Below are 25,307 nucleotides of genomic sequence, written 5' to 3'. Positions count from 1 at the left end.
TAGCTTGTTAAAAAAAGGTTTATGTGTGAAGAGTGTGTCCTCTTTTTTTATTTTGCGAAAAGTGCAGCTTTCATTACAACTTGACACTTTTACAAATTAACTTGGTTACACCCCCTTTGTTTTCAAGCAGACAACAGGTTGTTTTACTTCCGGGTTTTGTTAGCTCAATGCAGCTGGCTGACCTCAAGAGGCAACAATTACCTAGAGCACCTGACTTACAAAGACTTCTTATTGAGCTGTATTGGGAAGTCTGTGATTGGACAACAATAGAAACTCTGGGCAGGGATAGAAAGGGGAGGGCTTGCAAAGGCAGCAGACAAGAGGACTGCAAGTATTGCAAGCTTATTTTAGACATATCCCCAATGAAAAAATACATAATTAAACACATGCAAGTTTTCATTTGGGGTATATCTACTAAACAGGGATTTTTATTTGTTTTGTTTTTGGGCAGTGGAGTGTCCCTTTAACCCCTTAAGGACACATGACATGTGTGACATGTCATGATTCCCTTTTATTCCAGAAGTTTGGTCCTTAAGGGGTTAATAAAGGGGGTCTAATATATCAATACTTAAAGTATAAACATGTCACTGATGTTAGTGGTCTTATATCTAATATCTTGTTCCACTGCATTCTATGTGTGCATACACAGGCTTTATTTAGGTGCAGGATATTAGTTGTAGTGAGTTTGGTCCATTAGTTACTTTTTATGTTAGTCTCGATGAGTCACAGTTACAAAAAAAAAAATCCCTTTTTCCTTTTAGACTGGCAATAGACTAAAATGTTTTCTCGTATGATACTAAAAAAGTTCTTCAAATATAAATGAAAGGGGTGATTATCAAAAAATAAAATACTATCATAGCATCCCTATTCATGTTACATAATATATTATGGATTGCATGAGGACAAAACAATATGTTTAAATTTAATCTAATATGTGCCTTATAAACAGTTATTTGAACAGGCAAAAAAAGTTTAAATTGACATGAAGAAATAAATCTATTCTCTCACAGATGTTCTCTGCATAATTTGAATATATTGCTGACGAAATAACTATGAATTGTAAATTCTGCCTCTGACCTCCGAAGCCACATTACCATAATTTCACATGTCCATATCATACATTATATTTTCATCTTCTTAGAAAAAATTGCAGGCCTTTTCATTATTTTCTGAATTGCAGTGAATTGAAATTGAAAAAGGCAAAATTAAGTCTATAATACCTGTTTTTTTACTACCTTATTATGTTAACCTGAGTTTTACCATTTAGATGTTGGTTTGTTACAATTTGGAGCTAGTTAGTAAATTCCTCCCTCCTCCCCCTTGACTTGTCAATCACAATAAACTGTAATGAGTTAATATATGCAGAAATATGTTAATATTATGCAGTAATAACTAGTGATGTATTAAGTGAAGGCCTGTTCAGGTAGACAGTATTCTGAATAAGTAACGTAATTTGGGTAATTACGTAGATATCAGTGCGACACATTACAAATAAATTCTTAAAAGTAATTTTGATGCATAGACAGCAAATTAAATGTATCTTATCGACCTGCAAGAGTAACAGAGCATAAAGCTTTTTTTTTACCTGAAGCAGTAGAAGAGTTTAGAATCATATTTTATTTGTTTGTAAATGATTTAATATATTTGGATACGCTTTTCAAATGATTTTATGCTTTTGGATAAACATTTGAATTTTTTTTTTTCAAAACATATAAATATATCAATATTTTTAAAATTTTTAACAATTTGTAGAAAAATATTAAGTAATTTGTAAAGCTCATCAAAAAATATTAAATCGAGGCCATAATTAACAATGTCACCTACAGACAGTTCTTGACTATAGCAAAGTCCAACAGTTACAAGAAAAAGTTAAGCAGGAATTTTCAATATCCAATATTCAGGAGATCATGAACTATGAGATGGGCAATAGCATGTTAGCAGGTATGAAGTGAAAAGCAGCACAGATAAATGTTGCTCCACAGCAATACTTTCTTTTAAATTCAAATTTAATTTCAAATTAAATTTTGATTATGCTATAGAGTCGATTTGCAAGAAAACTTCAAAGCTTGTAAGAATATAGCCTACATTTATACTAAATAGAATAATTTTGCTGGATTTAATAAATTAGCTTTCAGAGTACTTGCCGGAGAAGTTAAGCCCATAATGTACCGGAAGACACAATCTCAGTGAACTGTGGGTAAAAATAAACACTCAATAATAAACACACATACATTAAATGTATTGATTCAATCCCAAAAATAAGTTACTACCGACCTGCAAAGCTTGGCCTTTTATTGGGATGCTGATTCCAGCATCTCTGCATCAAGTCAATCATCTGATGACATTCCACCGGACGGTCCTCCGAAATGTCTTCAATTGGGGGACGTTGACCCGAAGCCACCTTTATGATAACTGCCATCATGTTGGCACCTAAAAGCAAAGGTAAGCTATAATATATATATTTTTATATATATATATATCATTACAGAACTGCTACATTATTGTTTACAGTGATCTACCTCTGCTATCAAATGTACTATGGTTTCACAGTGAATAGCCAGCCATATCATTAAAGTGATCGCTTACACAGATGTGGCGCCATTAGTTAGAACGCGGACTTGTCAAGTCACATGGTGATGCGCAGGGATGATGAGACCTATTTGTGGGTAAACAGACTAAATATGACGTGAACATGCTCACTGCGCCAAACCCTGCCAAGTTACTCCCTGCTGTTTAAAACAACCTGCCACAGCTGTAAGGTCAGGCAAATTAAAAATAAAAATTAACTATCACCTGCAAGTAACTGTAGGACATTGAAAAGGAATCCAACCTCCATATGGACAATAGGTTAGCCCCATCCTTACCAAAGCCATATGTACACGTTTTTACTATTATTTAGAAATGCAAAGTCATGTTTACATACAATTAGTTTACTTTCCTTCCATTACTAATTTTGCCATGGCAGAATTCTTACTATTTGAATGTCTGTAAATATGTTGAAAATGAACTAAGCCATATAACCATTTAAATTGAATTACTGTTGGCATTATGATCAAATATAAGGATTTTTTAATCCATGTGTCCATTTTTATTAAGCTGTGTTGCTCACAATTACATAATGATCCTTTCAAATACCCATAACTAGGTAATATGACCATTCTACTTTACCAAGTTGCGTACCCTGTGTATGTTACAAATATGGTATGCTTTCAATACTTCTATAAAGGATGACTCGATAAATGACAAATTGTGTAAATCAACGTATGGTTTATGTATCTCTGAACAGCAACCTATACACAACATTAATTTTTTTTATGCTGAATGTATATTTTAACTATCCCATGTTTCAAAGAAATGTTACGTTAGCTATAGGTAGGATCACTAAAGCATGTTAAAACAAAACAAAAAAATGCTTGTTGGTGAAGGGACGAAAGACCATTTTAGGATTTTTAATCACACTATGTTGTGTTCTCTTTGTTTGTAGACTAAGTAAAATTCGTAATATTCTAGCGTGATTAGAGTCCTTAAAGAATCACTAGGGCTTCCTGGTTATATGTTATATTGAGGTTTACCAATGCATGGTCGTCTTCTCCGATATTGGATAAAATAGAATCAATTTTAAACAGCCAGTCCCAAGTGTTTTACATTTTCAGTAATTCTTTGGGCAACTCTGATCAACATGTATAAACATATAAAAGGGAATATTTACCTGCATAGGGCTTCTTTTGAGTGAGTAATTCCCAAATAACAATGGCATAACTAAAAAAAAAAATAAAAAAAAAAATGACATGAATATATTGTTCCTTCCATCGCACATCTAAAGCTGTCTATCTTTTTATATCTCCTGAAACAGAGTCTTTTCAAGCAAGTTCATAAAAAGTTCGGAAAACACACATGGAGATGAAAAACGAACGATGAAAGTTTTCTAAAAGGCATTCATTTGCCCTGAAGACAAACCTCTGTTAGAATTTGTCAGGAAACTAATAAAGCCAAGTAAAACTTTCTAAACACTTTTATATTTGGCAGCAAGATAAATATAGACAGTAGAGTTGTTGGTTGCATCGGTCATTTTCACATGTCCTATGTTAAGACTTCTATGAAATATATAATTCAAGTGAATGCGTATTGGTAAATGCATAGGCAGCACAATACATTTTGATGGAGTGAAATAATTTTGTGCCATGCAATTATTATAATGTTAGGTTGAAGGAACAAATATATATATTATATTTTACACATGTATATTATTTATATACAGAGCACAAACCAAGAAAGCTATAATTGGGAAAAAAGTGATTGAAAACGTCTTCCACCTGAAGTCAGTGGGTAATTAATATGTTGTTACACAAATCAAGTTATAAGACTTGCTTTTCTCACAGAAATCTCAGATTTGCAGTAATGTTACTACTGCAAGGGATTCTCGGTGGGCATATGCAATCTAGTTCAACAAAGTTCACATATTTGCTTCATCATTTTATTTTAAACATAGATTACTTGGAGTTTATTTTTGCTGATATATATATATAACCAGCTCCTTGGTTTTGCACCGCCCCCTGTCACAGGTGTCTCATCTCAGGACCCTATTTAAGCCTTGTACTGCAGAGAACTCGAGATGGAAGGATTTCCCCAAGTGAGTAGCTCATTAAGTAGACAGTTGGCAGACAGAGTAGGACCTGCCAAAGATGGGGTACATTGGCGTTCGTGGCAGGCTTATGCAATGTATGATCATGTAGTGTAACTAAACCCCCATTATTGTTTGCCTAGATTAGGTGTTTTTAATAAAACTAGTCAAATCTGTCAGCATCAAAGTAGCTGTTTAGTTGATAAGTGAGTGCGCTGGATTTCTATTTTCACTATATATACTGCTATATATATATATATATATATGCAAAATGGAGAGATGACCAGCACTCACGGTTTTCCAATGGTTAAAAGTTGTAAGCTTTAATGTAGATACATGTTAAAAAGGACTGACGTTCCAGTCCACATCTGGGACATTCATCAGGATCAAATGAAAGTCCCAGACGTGGACTGAAACATTGGTCCTTTTTAACATGTATCTACATTAAAGCTTACAACTTTTAACCATTGGAAAAACGTGAGTGCTGGTCATCTCTCCATTTTGCCTACATTGTCTCCCCCAGACTGCAAGCACCCAGTAATTATACTATAGAGCCCTGAGTGCAAGGATTTTGTGGAATATATATACATATTTATTATTTTATATTTTTAAAGGATCACTATAGTGTCAGGAAAACAAATCGGTTTTCCTGACACTATAGTACCGTGAGGGTGGTCCCCCTCCTGTGGTGCTGAAGGTTAAAACCCCTTCAGTTACTCACCTTATTCCACCGCTGGGCTCCCTTACCTCTCCTCTCCCGCCGATGTCAGCTCCACCGTCTGACGTCAGCGGAGCCGAATGCGCATGCGCGGCAGTGCTTTTTTCCATGCTTTCCTATGGACGCTCTCCGTGATGGAGGCATTAAATGCCTCCAGCGTCGGAGATGCACCTCTAGTGGCTGTCCGGAAGCCAGCCACCAGAGGCTGGCTTAACCCCAAATGTAAACATAGCAGTTTCTCTGAAACTGCTATGTTTGCATCTGAAGGGTTAACCCTAGAGGGACCTGGCACCCAGACCACTTCATTTAGCTGAAGTGGTCTGGGTGACTATAGTGTCCCTTTAATTGGAGTATTTTTTACTGTTTACTACCCCCACACACACTGCAGTATTGAGATGGTTAAAATCAATTACTCAAATTTATATTAGCACCATATTAGAACAGTCTCTGGATCCAACAGAGAATAAAAAAAGAGCAGAAATAGATTGTATCATAATGTTCTGTCTTGCAAATAAGAGTTTGGACACTAACCACATACTGATTTTGAAAAAAAAACTTTAAATTGGCTCCCACAAAGGGACTAGATAAGGTTAAAATGCGTATATATCTGCACAAACTGAATATGAACTTTTGATACCACATATAGATAGAGAAGGGGTTACTGCAGTACCCAAAGAAAATACAAAAATACAAACTGACCTGGAACCCTGTTGCTCAAAGCAGGGCTATATCCAAATGCATACGGTAAAAAAATGCATACGGTAAAAAAAAAAGGAAGTGCAACTAGTCACATAGTTACATAGCTGAAAAGAGACTTGCGTCCATCAAGTTCAGCCTTCCTCACGTTTGTTTTTTGCTGTTGATCCAAAACTAGATGTAAAATGTGCAGACACAGTGCTACATACAATTTATTAGGCTTAGGCATAGGGCTATCCTAGATATAAGATAAGGCCAGGGACTAATTAAATTATTTAGAAAATTGAGCAGACTAGATGGGCCGAATGGATCTTATCTGCCATCACATTCTATGTTTCTATTGAAGGACCTAACAACAAAAGTTTTGTGTTTCCCATTTATCAATGTCCTTAAGGACCTTACTGGCATGTATAAAGGGGAAGCCCAAAATGTTTATTGTTTGGTATGTGTATACATGTCGCATCTTGTTGCAATTCCTTGATTTTTTACCTTATGCATTCAAAATTATGTTATGTTTGAATAAATATTTTCGGAAAAACCCTAAAGACAGAATTACAGGAAGTAAGAGCATTTATATATAGCATGTTAACACATATATACACTGGACAAAATTATAAGCGCCACACTTTTGTTTTTGCCCCCATTTTTCATGAGCTAAACTCAAAGATCTTAAGACTTTTTCTATGTACACAAAAGGCCTATTTCTCTCAAATATTGTTCACAAATCTGTCTAAATCTGTGTAAGTGAGCACTTCTCATTTGCCGAGATAATCCATCCACCTCACAGGTGTGGCATATCAAGATGCTGATTAGACAGCATGATTATTGCACAGGTGTGCCTTAAGCTGGCCACAATAAAAGATCACTCTAAAATGTGCAGTTTCACTGTATTGCGGTGGTCCAGAGTGGTCTGAAAACCAGTCAAGGAGGAGACTATATTTAAAAGAAGAAAAACTACCACAACAAGAGGACATAGTCTTAAATTAGAGGGACAAAGGTTTAAAAATAATATCAGGAAGTATTACTTTACTGAGAGGGTAGTGGATGCATGGAATAGCCTTCCAGCTAAAGTGGTAGAGGTTAACACAGTAAAGGAGTTTAAGCATGCGTGGGATAGGCATAAGGCTATCCTAACTATAAGATAAGGCCAGGGACTAATGAAAGTATTTAGAAAACTGGGCAGACTAGATGGGCCGAATGGTTCTTATCTGCCGTCACATTCTATGTTTCTATGTTTCAGTCAGTATCTGGTGTGACCACCATTTGCCTCACTCAGTGCAACACATCTCCTTTGCATCGAGTTGATCAGGTTGTTGATTGTGGCCTTAGGAATGTTGGTCCACTCCTCTTCAATGGTTGTGCATAATTACTGGATATTGGCAGGACCTGGAACACGCGGTCATATATGCCGATCCAGAGAATCCCAAACATGCTCAATGGGTGACATGTCCGGTGAGTATGCTGACCATGCAAAAACTGGGATGTTTTCAGCTTTCAGGAATTGAGTACAGATCATTGCAACATGGGGCAGTGCATTATCATGCTGCAACATGAGGTGATGGTTGTGGATGAATGGCACAACAATGGGCCTCAGGATCTCGTCACGGTATCTCTGTGCATTTAAAATGCCATCAATAAAATACCACACTGTTCGTTGTCCATAACATATGCCTGCCTATACCATAATCCCACCTCGATCCACAACGATGCTGTCTAGCATCTGCCCTGTACAGTAAAAACAGTACAGTAAAGACCGGGATTCATTCATTAAGAGAACACCTTGCCAAAGTGCCAGACACCATCAAATGTGAGCATTTGTCCACTCAAGTCGGTTACAACAACGAACTGCAGTCAGGTCGAGATGCCGATGAGGACGACGAGCATGCAGATGAGCTTCCCTGAGACAGTTTCTGACAGTGTGTGCAGAAATTCTTTGATTATGCAAACCGATCTTGGAGGTGAAGATGCTGGATGTAGAAGTCCTGGGCTGGTCTGTTTACACATGGTCTGCGGTTGTGAGACCGCTTGGATGTACTGCCAAATTCTATGAAACACCTTTGGAGATGGCTTATGGTAGAGAAATTAACATTCAATGCCTTCGTAACCTTCGTAAATTTAGTGAGCAATTTAGTGATACTTGAGAAACCTTCAGAAAAGGTAACCATTTAAATAGATCCAAAACCTCTCTAAAGCATTACAAATAAGCCATCTTTAATTATTATTGAATTCCTCTAGTTAGAAGTATGTAAAACTTCTCTGGAATGTGTAACATTGAATAGGATATATAGTATGTATCTACAATCTGAAACATAAACAGGCACATTACCTGAAGCTAATTAAACACTTGGTCCAATGTTAACGCTAGAAGACTTAAGACAGGACAATATGACAGGTAGGTGCTTCACCTCTACCCATGGACTGATGTTCTCAACCCCATTCACTTTATTTTTGTTCCACCTACTTCCAGTTCCACCTACTTTTGGTAACTCAAATACTTATTCTTCCTGCCTTCAAATGGGTCAACATCTACACCACTAACCCACATACCGTATATACTCGAGTATAAGTCAAGTTTTTCAGCACATTTTTTGTGCTGAAAAACCCCAACTCGGCTTATACTCGAGTCAATTGTCTGTATTATGGCAATTTACATTGCCATAATACAGACTGGGGGCTGTGGGGGCTGCAGAGCGTTTACTTACCTCTCCTGCAGCTCCTGTCAGCTCCCTCCTCCTCTGCACCGGTCCGTTAAGCACCTCTGCCAGCTCCCAGTGTAAGTCTTGCGAGAGCCGCACTATGACCCCGCGGCTCTCGCGAGATTTACACTGGGAGCTGGCAGAGGTGGCAGAGGTGAGCTGAAAGAGGAGGAGGGAGCTGACAGGAGCTGCAGGAGAGGTAAGTAAGAGCTCCCTGCCAGCCCCCCTCCTACACAGTGCCCATCCACTGGACCACCAGGGAGTGAGAGCCCCCCTCCCTGCCATGTATCAAGCAGGGAGGGGGGATGAAAAAAAATGAAATAATAACAAATAATAATAAAAAATAATAATTAAATGAAATAAAAAATAATAATAAAACATAATAATGAAAAAAAATTATTAAAATAATTAAAAAAAATAATAATAAAATTGCCCACCCCCACCAAGGCTCTGCAACACACACACACACACACACTGCACTCATACACACACATTGCACTCATATACACACGCTGCACTCATACACACACACACACACTGCATTCATACACACACACACTGCATTCATACACACACTTCATTCATACACATGTAAAATATTTCCATCACTATCTGTAATAAACTACTCTATACCTGTAAACATCATATTTGACTCCTGTAGCATTTATACTCTGCAATAACATTTCGGGAGGAATGTAGCTTAGGGTCCCTTTTATGGCTGATTTTTCTATGTATTCTTTATGGGTAGAATGTTCTTTCCACTTGGAGAGTCCAAAGTCAGAAATCTGGAACAAAGATGGAAAGAAGAATTTAAAAAAGGAAAAGGAAATTTGAAAATAAAGCAAATTAAAGGAACACTATAAAGTCACCTTAACAACATTAGCTAAATGAAGCAGTTTTAGCGTATAGATCATGCTTCTCAGGTCTCACTGCTTAATTCACTTTGTTTCTGTTTATGCAGCCCTTGTCACACCTCCCCTGACTCTGACTGACACAGCCTGCATGAAAAAACTGGTTTCACTTTCAATCCGATGTAATTTACCTTAAATAATTGTATCTCCTACTCTGTAAATTGAACTTTAATCACATACAGGATACTCTTGAATGGTCTTGCAAGCTATTACCATAGCAATGGATAAGAAAATCTAAATTAAACAGAACTTGCAATAAAGGAAGGATAAACTTTAGATGACTCTTTACAGGAAGTGTTTATGAAGGCTGTGCAAGTCACATGCAGGGAGGTGTGACTAGGGTTCATAAACAAAGTGATTTGACTACTAAATGGCAGCGAATTGAGCAGTGAGACTTCAGGGACATGATCTATACACCAAAACTGCTTCATTAAGCTAAAGTTGTTTTGGTGGCTGTAGTGTCCTTTTAAACATAATTTCCAATATACACATGAATATACATTTGAATGTAATGTGCTGTTTTAAAAAAAATGTGCATTAGTTACATTCAAAAAGCCGTGCAATAGGTTCTTATCATACTACAAGATGGGTGGAATGCCTACTGATACCCTCGCAATTCTCTTGATTGTAGAATATCTCTAATTTATCATTAAACATTATAACCTGCTAACAAACTGTTCTAGTAAACACAATGAGATCAGTTAATAGATACTGCATAATTTTGGTAATTCCTTGGCAAGATATTCCATGTCTGACTCTGTAGATGAATGCTGACCTTTCTTCTTATAAGATGTAGAAGCAAAGTTTTGAAGTTGATTTCTTAAGAATGAGCAGTACTAGTGTGCTAACTTCACAAGTTATCAACAGTGCCGGGTGGAGGGGGGGGGGGAGGGGGTTATAGGCCTGATCATGTTAACTCTTGACTCTGACTAGCTCAGTTGTAGTGTTTAGTGCAAAGACAAACATCCAGGTGACATTTTTTTTTTACTTTTAACGGCAGTTCAAACTTAAATTGTAATAATAATGACCATATTAGGAAAAATTCCGAATGGATAATTTTTCCTTTTTCCATGTATAAAATCCTTGCTTTTCTTTCCACGTTAGACTTGATTTATAAGGTCTGGTTGGGATTATAGTTGCTTGCATGATCAATGAAACTCTTCGCTGAACCTGGTGGTTATATGATTATTACACTAACACTACAGATCTTTCAAAATGTCTGCACATTTTAATATTTTTTAACCTTGCATAATTCATTTTGTTCCTGTAAACTATTTGGTATTTTAGCAGGCTGTATTTGGACCTCCTTAATGTATTATTAATTTATGTGGGTATTGTGAAATTAGTTACAGCACAAAGTAGACTGCCTGAGGTTTTAAGAGTCATGATCACATTTCGCTCTGCTTCTAGCATATCCCCCTGTAATTAGGGAAGACAAGCTTTGTTGGATTAGAAAAAAGGTTGACCAACAATAAGTTAGTAGATAAATAAGGTAAAAGGTATGTTATTATGTAACATTGTTATTATGTATGTGATGCGGAGATGCTTATTAGGTTGTGTGACTTGACATGAGGCAAAAAGAAAGTCACATGTCATGCGGCAAACATAAAAAAAAAAAAATCATGGTAGGGCACAAATTCAAAATGGGTAGAAAAAAAATAGTTAATGCGGCAACAAAGATGCTATATTTGTGCTCTGCTCCATATTACAACTAAACACCCATAATTTAAAAAGAAAAAAAAAAATTATATAAAAAAAATGCATTAATAATTTCACTGGGCCATTGTATTGAAAGTCATAATACACAAAAATGCCAGTAACTGGCACAACAATTTGTATTCATTATAAACACAATCAGATGACATTAGTCATTATTAGTCAAGGAAGTGCAGTGTCCATATGCTTGTAGATTTTTAATTGTAATTGAATGTACTAGGTAAGCAAGGCAATGTGGCTTGTTCATACCATTTTTATCACAATTAGAAAATTTTTCAGGATGCAGAAATTTAAGCCACAATAATTGTTTTGTTTTTTAATACAGACATTTTACTGCTCCTTATTTATCCCTCTATTGTCTATTTCTCACTTGATATGCGAATAAAATCAAAATGTAGCCATCAATCATCTATTTTTATAACCCCACGTGTGAAATTCAGAATCATAACTCAAAACGAAGATGTTCGCCAATTACATGGTTTCGTTCGTGATTTGAGTATGTTTTTGCAGATACTAAAAACACTTGGTTAGTGAAAAGATAATGTCATGTTTGCGCAACATGTAGCATATCAAGTTTTGATAGTTATAATTATCAAGCCTGAACTTATGTATTCATGATAATCAGTTTTTCAATTATTCTTTATTATCAATAAAATAGATTTTCAAAGAAAATATATATCAAATAAAAAATGTACTTTTTTCACAGGTCCTTCAACAGACACCTACAGTCAGAAGGCAACTTGAGGAGACATATTGTTTTTATAAATGCTGTAGATGTTGAAGATTAGTTTTTGATCTACAACCCATAGAGGCTCCACTGCAGGTTTCTATAGTCATTAAAAGTAGCTATTCCACCACTTAGTCATTTTTTAATAATTTGTTTTACCATTTATAGGTCATTCTAAAGGGGTACTTCTAACTTCACAACCTTTTCAGCCTGATGCATGGTGCTAACCTACTTTTTGCACTGCACCCCAGAACTAAAAAAAAACATTTAGACACAAACTTAGGCCCCTTCAGGAACCAGCAGCTCCGTCCATCAATTGCCCTAATATTACTAACATGTAAGTTACATTCTACATTAGCATTCTCAATTCCTTCCAAATATACATGCCCCTCATTGAGAGCATACGCTGAAACATTCAACCAATCAATGCTTTCCAAACTGGAACTTCTGAAGCAGCAATACAGCAATCAAGAGTCTGCCCAGAAGGTCCACAGTTTTAGAAAAACTAAGACTGCTACCACTTTAACTACTACAATGGGCTGTGGTGGTTATGGTGCTTAGATTGTATCTTTAATTAGGATGATTTTGATTTCCTTTCTATCTTGGTATTTTACACACTTTCAGTAAGATTATCTGATTTATTTAAGTTGTGAACATTAAGCACTGCTATCTAATTACAGTGAAGCCAGCAGAAGGTCATAGCCCTATCTACAACCGAAATTCTTCTCTGTTAGAGTCTCAAAAATGTGAAGGTATATGTAGCAATCTGTAGCTGTTACTTGGACCAAAGCTATTTTACTGTTTTAGTCTATAATGAGCAGATTCTACTTTTGATTCTATGAGATTCATTATCTTCATTTGTTTTTCTAGCATAAAGGTGAATTCCATTGCAGGTTTTGCCATCTTAACCTTTCCAATCATCCTTCTTTTCAAGTGCTTTGAAAAGAGAGGAAATACTTTTTAATCAGGTATTTAAGTATCATTCAAGAATTTCAAAGTAGCCTCTGTATATGCTCTGGCTAACCCGTGGATTTCAGTAGTGTCAAACATTTTTAACAGACTTCATAACATGACTGCAAAATTAAATATCAAACATCTTCTCACTGGAATTCAATTTGGCTTTAAACTTCACCCCTTTTTTAACAAGTGCTTTAGTTTTATAGCTTTGAATTAAATTGAAAACGTCCTTACAGTTATGGACACTTTGTCTGTATTCCTGTTATTTATATGAAGTTCTCATTGAAATAACTATCATGTAGAAAGGTTCATATTGTCTAAATAAGCTACAATAGTAGTACATAGATAAAATTGGTTAAACCTGTCAATAGTCTTAAGACGGGATAGAAAGGTATTATAAATAAAGCTCCCTCTTGGAGATCCAACAACATGTCATAAGAGGTTGAATCAAGTATCTGTTGTTTCTAAGCACAATGCAATTTGTGAATTCTATATTGTGTACCTCCTAAAATTGCAGGAATGGGACTCAAAGAAAAAGCACATTCCTTCTACATCTAGCCCGTCTTGTTCCACTCTCTCTTCATCCATCAATGTCACATATGAAGGCAATCTATGATTTTGCAATAAGCTATTCTCATCTGTTAAGGGGTTAAGTTACTGTAAAAGGTTATAGACCTGTAGTAAAAGGCGAGGATTCGCCCGTTAACGACGTAATTAGTGTATAGATTTCTGATTAGGTATACTTTGAAAGACATTGTAGAATTGAATGCAAAATTGTATTGTTCATTTACCCTTTCATCTTCTACTGAAACTTGTCAGAGATTAAGTTTTGCAGAATACGTGGCATTATATTCATGCAATAACAAAACACATTTTCTCCATTTGTTTTTGTCTTGATACAATTAAGCGGATCATTTGCGCATTCCTTTAACATTTTTATTTCACACGTAGTAACAATTTTCTCAGAGGATGCAAGCCTAGGCCATGTATTTTTACATTAATTGATATCTAATCAGAATATTAATCATGTCCAGCATACATTTCACTTGCCAGACTATGTGTGACAGCATATCATATTGCTGAAGAAATAGTTGAAGAAATAATACATGGGGCATACGCAGTAAATTGAAACTATGTAATTTATCTCGATAAAAGATAAAAGACTATGAAAAATATAAAAGATATTGACATTGAAGTGCCAATCATTAAGCTCAGTACATTTTTTACAACAGATGTTTATTTCACTAATATTATATTATAATTTATTAAATATGATATAATAGATACAAACCTGTATTCCTAATGCTTTAGTGCCCCTGTACATAGTTATGTATAGACCAACAGCCCTTTTTTCATTACAATTAATAAAATGAATTACGCTCAGCTATTTCTAGCATTGAGATGCCCTTGGCACTTCTCACGTCTGCACCTTCACATGCATCCAGTGCTTTTAAGATGAACGCATTTAATCCATTGCTTTCCTATGAGCTTCTGCATGATGTAACTGAGTTGTACTCAGTCAGAGCAGTAGTTCCTCTAGTGGCTGTCCATGAGAAAGCCACTAGAGGTGGATTTAACCCTGCAATGTAAACATTGCATTTTGTTTATATAAATGCTTACATTGCAGGGTTAAAACTAAAGAACCACTGTACCAAGACCACTTTATTAAGATGAAGTGGTCTGGGTGACTTAAGTGGTCCTTTAATGATGATAGCGATAAAACCTGGACAACTAAGTTGCATGCTTTGTCTGCATCTACTGCAAATTATATTGTGGATATCCAGATTCAAAGTGTATGGTACTCAACATCAAATATAAAAGAGAAACATTGGATTCTTCCATATTCGATATATAGGCACACAAATAAATTCAGAAATAAGGTACAGCACAAAATGTCTGAAGAACTTTGCACAATTTCCATACTTTGTATTATCACAACTAGTCAACACATCTATATGTATAGAATGTTGCAGCCAGACTAAAAAAGAGTAACCTGAGTTGAGCCATTTTTTAAAATAATTATTAAAACTTTATGCAGTGTATCTTACAAAGTATATCTCTATTTTTTCATTCTTTATCTTTTATATTTGAAGTAGAATATCGTAAGAAGATGTAAAACAAATACAAAGAAAACAAATCAAATCACACTCAAGAATAACAAAGAAAAACATACCTGGTGTAGGTGAGTTTACAATTAAATATAATGGCCAAATCATGAATTACTCATTTGTAATCTTACAGGATCATGCACGGGTCACGGAAATGTTCTTGCACGAGACTCATTCAAAGTCACCAGATGAAGAAACTGGGTAAGGGAAAGACTGGGATAGGAATGACAATGGACACACCTAATGATGTAAGACCTTCCACAGGAACGGGTGTGATGTAATGATGATGAATAAGGAAAGAAGCACCTAACCCAAGGGAAGCCCATTGTCTGTGCAGAGGTATATGCTCTAAAAGTGGCTAAAAAGGAACAGGCAAAAGTAAGGGGATGACGAGAACGGATAGAATGGGAACAATATACAAGAAGGAGACCATGAAGAAGCGGAGAATAGAACATTAGCAAGAAGAACTGTAGGGGTGAAAAGACAGAGAGAGAGGGGACAAGGAAAGAAGAGTCCAGAAAAAAAACAGTGTCCAGGTCTGTAAGAGTGTTAAGGTCTGGGTATATTTGTTTTTCAGTTATTTGTCACATGAAGATGACTAGATCTAACAAATTCAGAGAGGAACAAAACAATGTTCTAATGTAAAGCAGGAAGGCAGAACAAACCTTTACATGTAAATGTTCATCAAGAAGAATATTTCCAGGTTTTAGGTCCAGATGGAGAAGTGGAGGATTCATCATATGGAGAAAGTTCATTCCCAAAGCTATCTCATGGATAAAGCGAAATTTCAAATGCCAACTTAGGCTATGAGATAGTAGTAGTTTTTCAAGAGACCCATTTTCCATAAACTCCATCACAATCCCAACAGGATTGCTGCAAATGCCATAAATCTGGACAACATATCTGAACTTTATCTTTTCCATCTTTGATGCTTCCTCAATAAGACTGTGATATGTTGTGCTGCAAGGATAATAAAAATGAAATTCAGTTACTTTATTTACCGTCTTAAAAGCAAACAATTGACTGGTTTCGGTGTTTGCAATGTGGGTGTACCTACAGTGTTTTTAGCCGTGAATTAGTGAAATAAAACTTTATTTGTTGAGAAAGGTGAGAGATATTATATAGACTCTGAAACTGTATGACTGGCAATATGTAGGAAACATCATTATATTCATATGATTTTTAACTGGCAAACAAGCTAAGCAACATCTTCTATCTTTCAATGCAATAATATAAATGATAGATAGATAGATAGATAGATAGATAGTAAGCTCATTTGAGCAGGATCCTCTTCAAACTATTGTTCCTGTAAATTTTCCTGTAATTGTCCTATTTACAGCTAAATCCCCCCTCGTATAATATAGTAAAGCGCTACGGAATCTGTTGGCGCTATATAAATGGCAATAATAATGACAATAATAATAATAATAGATGATAGATAGATAGACAGATAGATAGATAGATAGATAGAGTATAAGTATGCATTAAGCCTTCTAAACCAAGTAAAAAGTAAATTGTTGGAGCGACAGTCATGTATTGATTAATGAACATTATCTGCAAATAATATTAAGTACCAGAACTACTACAGCTTGATTGATATAAAGAACCTGTCCCTGCAGTCTGTGATCTGAAAACACTGCCTTTACTGTCAATTTGTCTCTAAGGAAACATCATTCAGACGACCATTAGAGGTGCTTCCTATTAGGATCCTGCAATCTTTGCAACTGACATTTGGTATCTTCAAGCTCTGTATGAAGAATCTCAGTGCTCCCCATTGAGATGAATCAGTAATGGCTTTCTAAGAAGGGATTCTGGTTGGCATATCATGGCAAGTTACATACATGTGCAATAGGCCCCCTAATGCTTCACTGTAGACTCATTACTGATGATCTTACCAGCGGGAGAGCTGAAGTGAGCCCAGTGTGGCATGGGACCGGAGTAGGTGCCTGTAAATCTAAAAATGTAAATCATACTCTGTTTTTACCTTCAAAAGAGTTAGCTTTAGTGAACCAAAGTGGCAACTCACATTGTCATCAATTACTTCAGGTAATAATTAAATTTTATTTAGGCCCATTTAGAGCTAACTTGGACTCTTACCTCAAGATTCCATATGTTTATGGCTATTTATATTGTGTAAACAACCTGCCATGTATTCACCCTGCCCATAAAAGACTATTCCTACTGACATCTTGACTGTTTACTGAATATTGTTTCAGTTTATAACAGAATATACAGATTTTTTTTGTGAGGTGTGCAATTTAGGTTAGGGATATTCCAAGCAGAAAAAAGTTAATAACAAATAACTAGGATAACAAAGGCCTTGCCAAATGCTGTATGCATTCCACAAAGCCTGGTCCCTCTAATTAGGCATAGGCACTCTGGCTATGGCCGTAAACAGGCAATCTTGTTATGCTCAGCAATTACTATATTAAGTCATAAAATATCCTCTACTCAAAGTGTTCTAAACTCAGGGGGCACTCACCCCTTGCTTGCAACATCATCTCTGACTGGAGTTGAAGTAGCAACATCATTTATCATCGGTAATAAATGTTTGGGAGACCTACAGCAGACAGTCATCATGTCTCATACGACGATAATCCACTATTTCACACAATAAATAAACACGCAACAAAAGGTATTGGTCTCTCTACAAAAATGGCTGTAGCATGCAAATTTAGACAGTATTAACACAAGGATTAATAAAATAAGGAAGGAAATGGTTAGAACATTCTTGAATACTAAAAAACAATAATATCATGATGACGCTATTGAAAGTAAAAAATAAAGACAATTGATTCCTTCAACAATAGAAAAAACTGTTGTATTTTTGTAGTGCAATGGTAATATCACAAACTGTTTTAAACATATAACAATGAGATATAGAGAAAAGATGTAAAATAAAATGTGTTATACATGTCGAAACATCTGCACAATTTTAAATCCTATAATACTGTAGATGAGTAGAATAGCTTGCTTAATGAGTACTAGACAACACTAACCATGTTACAATTGCTAGATACTGCATTACTCTGACTTAAGAGAGCAGTTATAGCAGTTCTAACGTTGCACCTAGATAGTGGCCATGATACCCAGCTAAAGAAGACTGACTAAATCAAAACATTGTCAAACAAAGTATCACAGCGCAATGATGATAATAATGACTAATCAGAACAACAACCCAACAAAAAAGTAGCTTGTACCACAGATAATACTAAATGCAGGAAATCAGCAGCTAGAGTGGATATGACCTAGCAAACCTCTCCCGGCAATTATCCACAAGTGTGGGAGAATCACCAATGTCCTTGGCATGGCTGAAGTTAGGAAGAAATCTGAGTTCTTTATGATATTAATTTGATTTATTTGATCTTTAGAAAAGTCTGGACAATGTTCTGCTGGAAAACTTCCTGGCGTTCATGAGGATGTTACTTTGACACATATCACCTACCAAGAGATAGTTGCAGACCACATACACCCCTTCATGGCAATGTTGCTCTCTGGTGTCACCTCTTTTAGAAGGATAATCCACTATCCCACACTGACAGATAGTTGTTCAGGAATGGTTTGAGGAACATAACAAAGAGTTCAAGGTGTTGCCTTGGCCTCCAAATTCCCCTGCTGTGGGATGTGCTGGAATAACAAATCCGATCCTTGGAGGGCCCACCTCGCTACTTGCAGGACTTAAAGGATATTCTGCAAATGTGTTGGTGCCAGCTACCAAAGGAAACACTCGGAGGTCTTGTGGAGTCCATGCCTTGATACATTAGAACTGTTTTGGCAGCACGAGGGGGACCTACACGATACTAGGCAGATGGTTTCAAAGTTGTAGCTGATCAGTGCAATTATATAGATAAAAACTTCTTTTCATGTTCTTGGTATATAATTGTGTTAGAAAAGCCATGAACCTGAGAACTCTCGAGTGCTACAAATGATAGGAAAGCTGACAAGGAAGATCTGACGGGCAACCATGTATTGACATTAGTGCAGTGCAGTTTTTGCAAAGTCAGATATCAGTCATAACCTACAAAACTATATGTTAATGACTACTTAACTCATAAATATATTTGTTCATAAGGACATTCAATAGATAAAGTTTTATATATATATATCTAAGAGAATTATAGATCATAGACATTTTTAAAGAATTAATCCATCCAAAAACCAGTGTTTTAAGAAAACACTGCTTCTCGTTAGAGTAACTCTTGTTGTTCTGGTCTCCCTGGTCAAAGAAAAATAAATAAATAAATTATTAAAGCATTAATGTACCTCTATTCCAACACCAATGCCAAGTTCTTCCCTCAGCCCAATCCCCATCCACTGATGTCACTCCCCTTATCTGCCGGGGTCCCGGGGATGTGATGTAGGGGAGGATTACTAAGAGGAGGACAGGGGAGCTTGGAGGTGGGTGGGTGCCACCTTTGACTGTCTGCCACCAGCATGCTTTGTGTGTTGACAACAGGAGCCAAATGTCCACATTATTCACATTAGCCAGTCCAAAAAACTCTTGTTCTTCTTTTTCTTGTTATTGTTTAAAAATGTATTTTAAAAAAAGTTCACTAAAAATTGCTTGAAAACAATCAATAACTTCATAACTTCCTTGAAAACTCTTAGAAGTCCTAGAACACAGGAAAACTCTATTTTTGGTGGATTCATACCCATTGAGGATGACAAAAAAATGGATTTACTAATTTCGACAATAAGTACTAGAAACAGGAAAAAGTAACTATAACTGTAGTGAATCAGCAGGTAAGTGTGCTTACATTTATATGTATCGGGTGAAAAACAATGTGTTTAAAATGCAGAGGATTAAATAATAAAATGATAAATGTATCATGGAACTAAACAATTCTTCTCGCCTGTATTTCATTTGATATTTTGAACAATTTGCTCCTTTAAAATGATCATATCTATAAAAATGTACATACATTTCCTATGGAATGCTCCCTGCGTCTCTTGAGAGATTAAGGCATAATTAAAAACATGAACATTTTAAACTAATCAACTGATCTAATCTTCAACTAATCAGGTCTATCTACTATCAATGCACTCAAGTGATTTTCATGCAAATGATGTTTCTCTAACACAATAAAATCTTAATTTGTAAGATAGGGTTTTTTTAATGACCAGAGGTATATTTTTAATACCTTAACACAGATTGGCATATTTCCCACCATTATATTTAAGGAATAATCATCTCTACTGAATTCAATGGTGTGTTGTATATGTATAAAGGACACTTTAGTCATCAGAACATACAGCTTAACGTAGTTGTTCTGGTGAGTACAGTCAGTCCCTGCAGGCTTTTTAATGTAAACGCTGCCTTTTTAGAGAAAGGAAGTATTTACATTACAGCCTATGAACACCTCTAGTGGCCACTCCTCACTCGGCCACTAGAGGCTCTACCTGGGTCAGTGTTGCACAGTGTGCAGCATTGACAGTCAGCGTCTCCATGCCTTGTGGGTCAGTGCTGCACAGTGTGTAGCATAGACATTCAGTGTCCCAATGCTTTCCCCTCTGATTTAATGCATCTCTATGATGAGATGCTGATTGGCCAGGGCAGCGTTTAGCTCTGCCCCCTGTCTCTCATCCTGTGTGTCAGTGTATGCAATGTCAATGTCAATCTGTTTTTCTGTGTATCTGTATATGTGCCATTCTGAGAGTGTCTGGATCTATGCAATATGTATACCTGTGCATGTGTATCAAAGTGTGGACCTGTACATGTGTGTCAGTTTGTGAATCTGTGCATGTGTCAGTGTTAAGTACAAACAATAAAAAACGGAAGGCAGAACCACTAGATGCCAAAAGTGCACAATTTATTTGAAGGACCAAATAGAAACAAACATTTTGGGTTTTCCCTGTATCAATCTCCAGATTGTTCTTGTACTTAGAAATGACAAAGACCCACCTCCACTGATACTGCTTGTCAGTGTTTGAAGATCTGTGTGTGAGGATCTGTGTGTGTGCATCTGTGCGTGTGTGTCAATCTCTGTCTTATGTTTGCGTGCATCTCTGTATGGCACTGTATTTGTGTTTCTGTGTGTGGTAATCTGTATGTATGTGAGTGACAATGTATGTCAATATGTAAATACATTCCTGCATGCAAACACCAACATGACAAACAAACACACCACTGCATTCACACACAAAAACACCACTGCATTCAAATACCTACACTACACAAAAAACACCACTGCATTCAAATAACAACACTACAAAAAACATAACACTGCACATAAATCATGCTCTGCTTACAAACACTATACAATTATACATATCATAGTTTTATTTTTTATTTTTTTTTTGCATCAGGGTCCTATCTTTATTAGTTCTGCCACTGGTATATCGACAAACAACATTAACTGTGCATTTAAATCTAGGACAGAGAGAGTACATTCGTTTTGTCTTGCTCAAAAGCAATGCAATGTAGTTTCCTTTGTATTTTCCATGTGTGGAGATTAGTGTTTTATTCTGCAAACAATATAATAGTTAACCTGTTTAACAGCCCTGGTGTGTAGTGGTTGAGCAGGTTCGGTTTATTGTGTGCCATTTTTAGGATTCCTTTTAAGCACGTATTTAGGGAACGCATCAGAAGAGTTCACTGACAGTTTCATAATGCACATTCATTTGCTTCCCTTTGTTTCCATTACAGAGAAATCTTTTGCATTTACTTTGAAAAACATATTTAATTTAACTTCAAAGGGACTAAGTAGTCCCCAAATATGAAAAGACTCTTTTCAGGTAGGCATTCTAACAAATCTCTGTATTACAGTAACACAGATGCCTGTAACTGACGGCACTTGTACAGGTGAAAAATACATAAATAATTCAGTTGTCACGCACAAATTAGGGTCAGAATACATGTGAGCCTGTGATGGCCATTTTAGTAGTTTAATATTTCAACAGATGAATTTTGAATAAATGAATAAGATGTTGAGTAAATTTTGATTTATATATTAAAGAAATACTCCAAGCACCATAACCACTTTTGCACACTGTAGTGGTTAAGGTACCAGCAGTGACTTGTTGCCCGCACTCATGTAAGTAGTCAAACAGTTTTAGTACAGTTGACTTCTTACCTGGGGTCACAGGGCACCATTCCCTGCCCCCACTGTATTTGACAGAGCACAGCCAGAGAGCTTAAGGCACCTTGTGAATCCCAAGTAATAAGACAAACCATTCTAATACAGCTTGACTACTTACAATGGGGAGGGCACCAGGGCAATACTGGCACTATAGCCACTACAGTGCACTGTAGTGATTATGGTGCTTGGAGTATTCCTTTAAGTATTAATTTAGCTAACACAAAGAAACAGAATGTAAATAAACATTGAGCTCTAGCAGATAGGACCCTGCTATAATTGTCATGGCCTGAATTCCCTATTGTGTACTATAACTCAAAAAGAAGAATGTATAGCAAACTCAAAGAGTAAGAACCATATCTCTATAAAGTGGTGCAATATGGAATTGTATGCTTTGTGCTGTGCTGTATACTAGTATGAAAAACAGCAATTCTGAATGACTAAAATAGGATTCTGCATGACACAGGGACTCTTAAAGTGACATTGACCTGGGTGCAGTACCACGGTTCCCTTAACTCTAACATTGAGTCCACCTCCAGTGATTGTCCTCCAGACATAGCAACATGGAAACATAGAATGTGACGGCAGATAAGAACCATTCGGCCCATCTAGTCTGCCTAATTTTCTAAATACTTTCATTAGTCCCTGGCCTTATCTTATAGCTAGAATAGCCTTATGCCTATCCCACGCATGCTTAAACTCCCTCACTGTGTTAACCTCTACCACTTCAGCTGCATCCACTACCCTCACAGTGAAGTAATACTTCCTGATATTATTTTTAAACCTTTGCCCTCTTGTTGTGGTAGTTTTTCATCTTTTAAATATTCTCTCCTTCTTTACTGTGTTAATTCCCTTTATGTATTTAAATGTTTCTATCATTCCCCCTACCCCTGTCCACTAGAGGCACTTCTTGCTCCCTTACAGAGTTTAACTCGGGGAAATTACATTGGATGTTCTCACGCTTAGCATGAAGATGTCTAATGTCTTCAAATTGATGCAATGCTTTGCTATGGGGAAGCTTTATTAGGCGTACTGTACTTTGTCAAACAGTGTGTCACGGCTCAGCCCGTGCCCTGCAGACAGCAAGGTGTGACTGCCCCTTTAAGCGACCTGGCTGGGTTTGAACTCACTGCTCCAGCATCCCAGTCAGATTCTCTGCCATGACATCCAACAGGGGGCTTCAGTTTCTATTTGCATTTGTCTGCTTTTTGGCCTATTTGGCCTTGATTAGGCAGCACTGATCCACCTGCAGCCCACCTGCAGCCCTTTTCCAATTAGGATCAGCTGCACCTAATTAACAGGCTGTAAAAGCCAGCCCTGCCTGAGACCTAGTATCTGGTCATTTTGACTGTTTGGTGTTTCCTGCCGGATCTTTGCTACACTACTGACTGATTTCCTGGACTCTGGCCTGCTTTACTGACTTTGTTACTCCGCTGCCAGCCCTGACTTTTGCTTCTTGTCTGACCCTGCCTTTGGATTTCCCCTTAATCTGTACTGTGCTTCTAGTTTTTGCCTCCAACCTGTGCCATCTCCTGCAACTGGGCTCCAACTCCTGGTAAACTGTTACATAAGTCCCCAGGTGACTATTACAGTGTTCGTTATTCAAATTCCTAATGCGTCAAAGCAAATCGTATTTTGCATCACTGATCCCAGAGACTAATTTATTTTAAATGGCTTCATTACACCTTTAACTATCCACTGATCAAGTGTTTTATCTTTCTGTTTAAACAGCAGACGCTTAATCTGCACTATGGAATTGTAAGATTCCCATATGCGCATAGATTTTCTAATCAGGTAAGAGCTTAGTTCCCCAATCAGCCTGACATCCCAGGAGGAGGAGAACAAGAATAAAGGTAAGTTAAAAAAAAAAAAGGGGTTTTAACTTTTTACTCTTCGGAAGGAAGGAGGGCCCCCAAAAATAGGGACAGGGATAGAGATATCCCGAACAGTTCGCCGGGAACTGTTCGCCGGTGAACATAGCTTATTCGCGGTCGCCGCGGCTGGCAACATATGCGATGTTCGGTCCGCCCCCTATTCGTCATCATTGAGTAAACTTTGACCCTGTACCTCACAGTCAGCAGACGCATTCCAGCCAATCAGCAGCAGACCCTCCCTCCCAGAACCTCCCACCTCCATGATGAATAGGGGCGGACCGAACATCGCATATGTTTGCCCGCCGCGGCGACCGCGAACAAGCTATGTTCGCCGGCAAACAGGTCCCGGCGAACTGTTCGGGACATCTCTAGACAGGGATACCATGGCGTTAGGAATACAGGTTTGTATTCCTAACTCTATAGTGTTCCTTTAAAGGTTCAGCTTACACACCAAAATCTCTACATCTTAGTGCTTAAGCATAGATCTTCCTAGACAGCTTTGCTTTTGTAAATACTGGCTTTTCTCAGAGATTGTACCATCAATCTTTTGCTATTTCCTTACCGTCTAGTAACTACCAGACAGTAGATAGAACATACATAGATTACATTACTGAATCTATTTGGAATCCAGTGTCATCATGCAACATATGCGTATATATATGTGTGTCCAATGCCTTTCTAGAAGAAACAATGATTTGGCAGAGCACAGCGATTGCCATGCATACAAAGCGTGTTTTCAATACTTCCCTTTGAGAAGCGTAAAATGGCCAAATATCATCCTGATTGAAAGACTTTACTGGAGTTGGGTTGGAATATAGTAAGGTGAGTGTCCCAATACTGGAACAAAGTTAACTTTAATAACAATTTTAAAAACAAAGGGGGGATTTGTTGTAAAGGATCCTGCTATCCGTGCAGCGCTGATCCTTGTCGCGTCTCCCGAAATCCAAGCTGAAAAGAGTGAAGTAGTGATTATAGCTCCCAATTCCCCAAACATAAGTCGAGACATCATGAAGGGGTAAAACGAATGTGTTTATTGATGGCCAAACTCAGCCCTTTTATGATGGTCTTCCAGCAAGGACACTCCCACATGGGACCTTGTGGGAGACTGAAACAGAATACACAGAACCAATCACTGTACTTTACAAATATTACACACACCCACAGGAAGAGTGTAACCCCTCCTCTCTATCCTGGAGATAATTAACTT

The 25,307-nt window shown here is 37.0% G+C and overlaps 1 protein-coding gene across 2 annotated transcripts in view; it reads right to left on the bottom strand.

Annotated features, from left to right (window-relative positions):
• The window catches only part of ANKK1 (ankyrin repeat and kinase domain containing 1), a 60,040-nt gene that overhangs the window by 19,349 nt on the left and 15,384 nt on the right, over positions 1 to 25,307 (bottom strand). For both annotated transcript variants that reach the window (XM_063437048.1, XM_063437049.1), the window contains exons 2-5: positions 15,816 to 16,110; positions 9,365 to 9,516; positions 3,710 to 3,759; positions 2,275 to 2,430 (exon numbers count right to left, since the gene is read on the bottom strand). In XM_063437048.1, coding sequence (XP_063293118.1) covers positions 2,275 to 2,430; positions 3,710 to 3,759; positions 9,365 to 9,516; positions 15,816 to 16,110 — 653 coding nt within the window. The remainder of the gene's footprint in view (positions 1 to 2,274; positions 2,431 to 3,709; positions 3,760 to 9,364; positions 9,517 to 15,815; positions 16,111 to 25,307) is intronic.

Source organism: Pelobates fuscus, chromosome 11 (assembly GCF_036172605.1).
Source record: "Pelobates fuscus isolate aPelFus1 chromosome 11, aPelFus1.pri, whole genome shotgun sequence".
Lineage (NCBI taxonomy): Eukaryota > Metazoa > Chordata > Amphibia > Anura > Pelobatidae > Pelobates > Pelobates fuscus.
The sequence above is the reverse complement of the archived record's forward strand: the minus strand, read 5'-3'. Positions and strand labels throughout refer to the sequence as shown.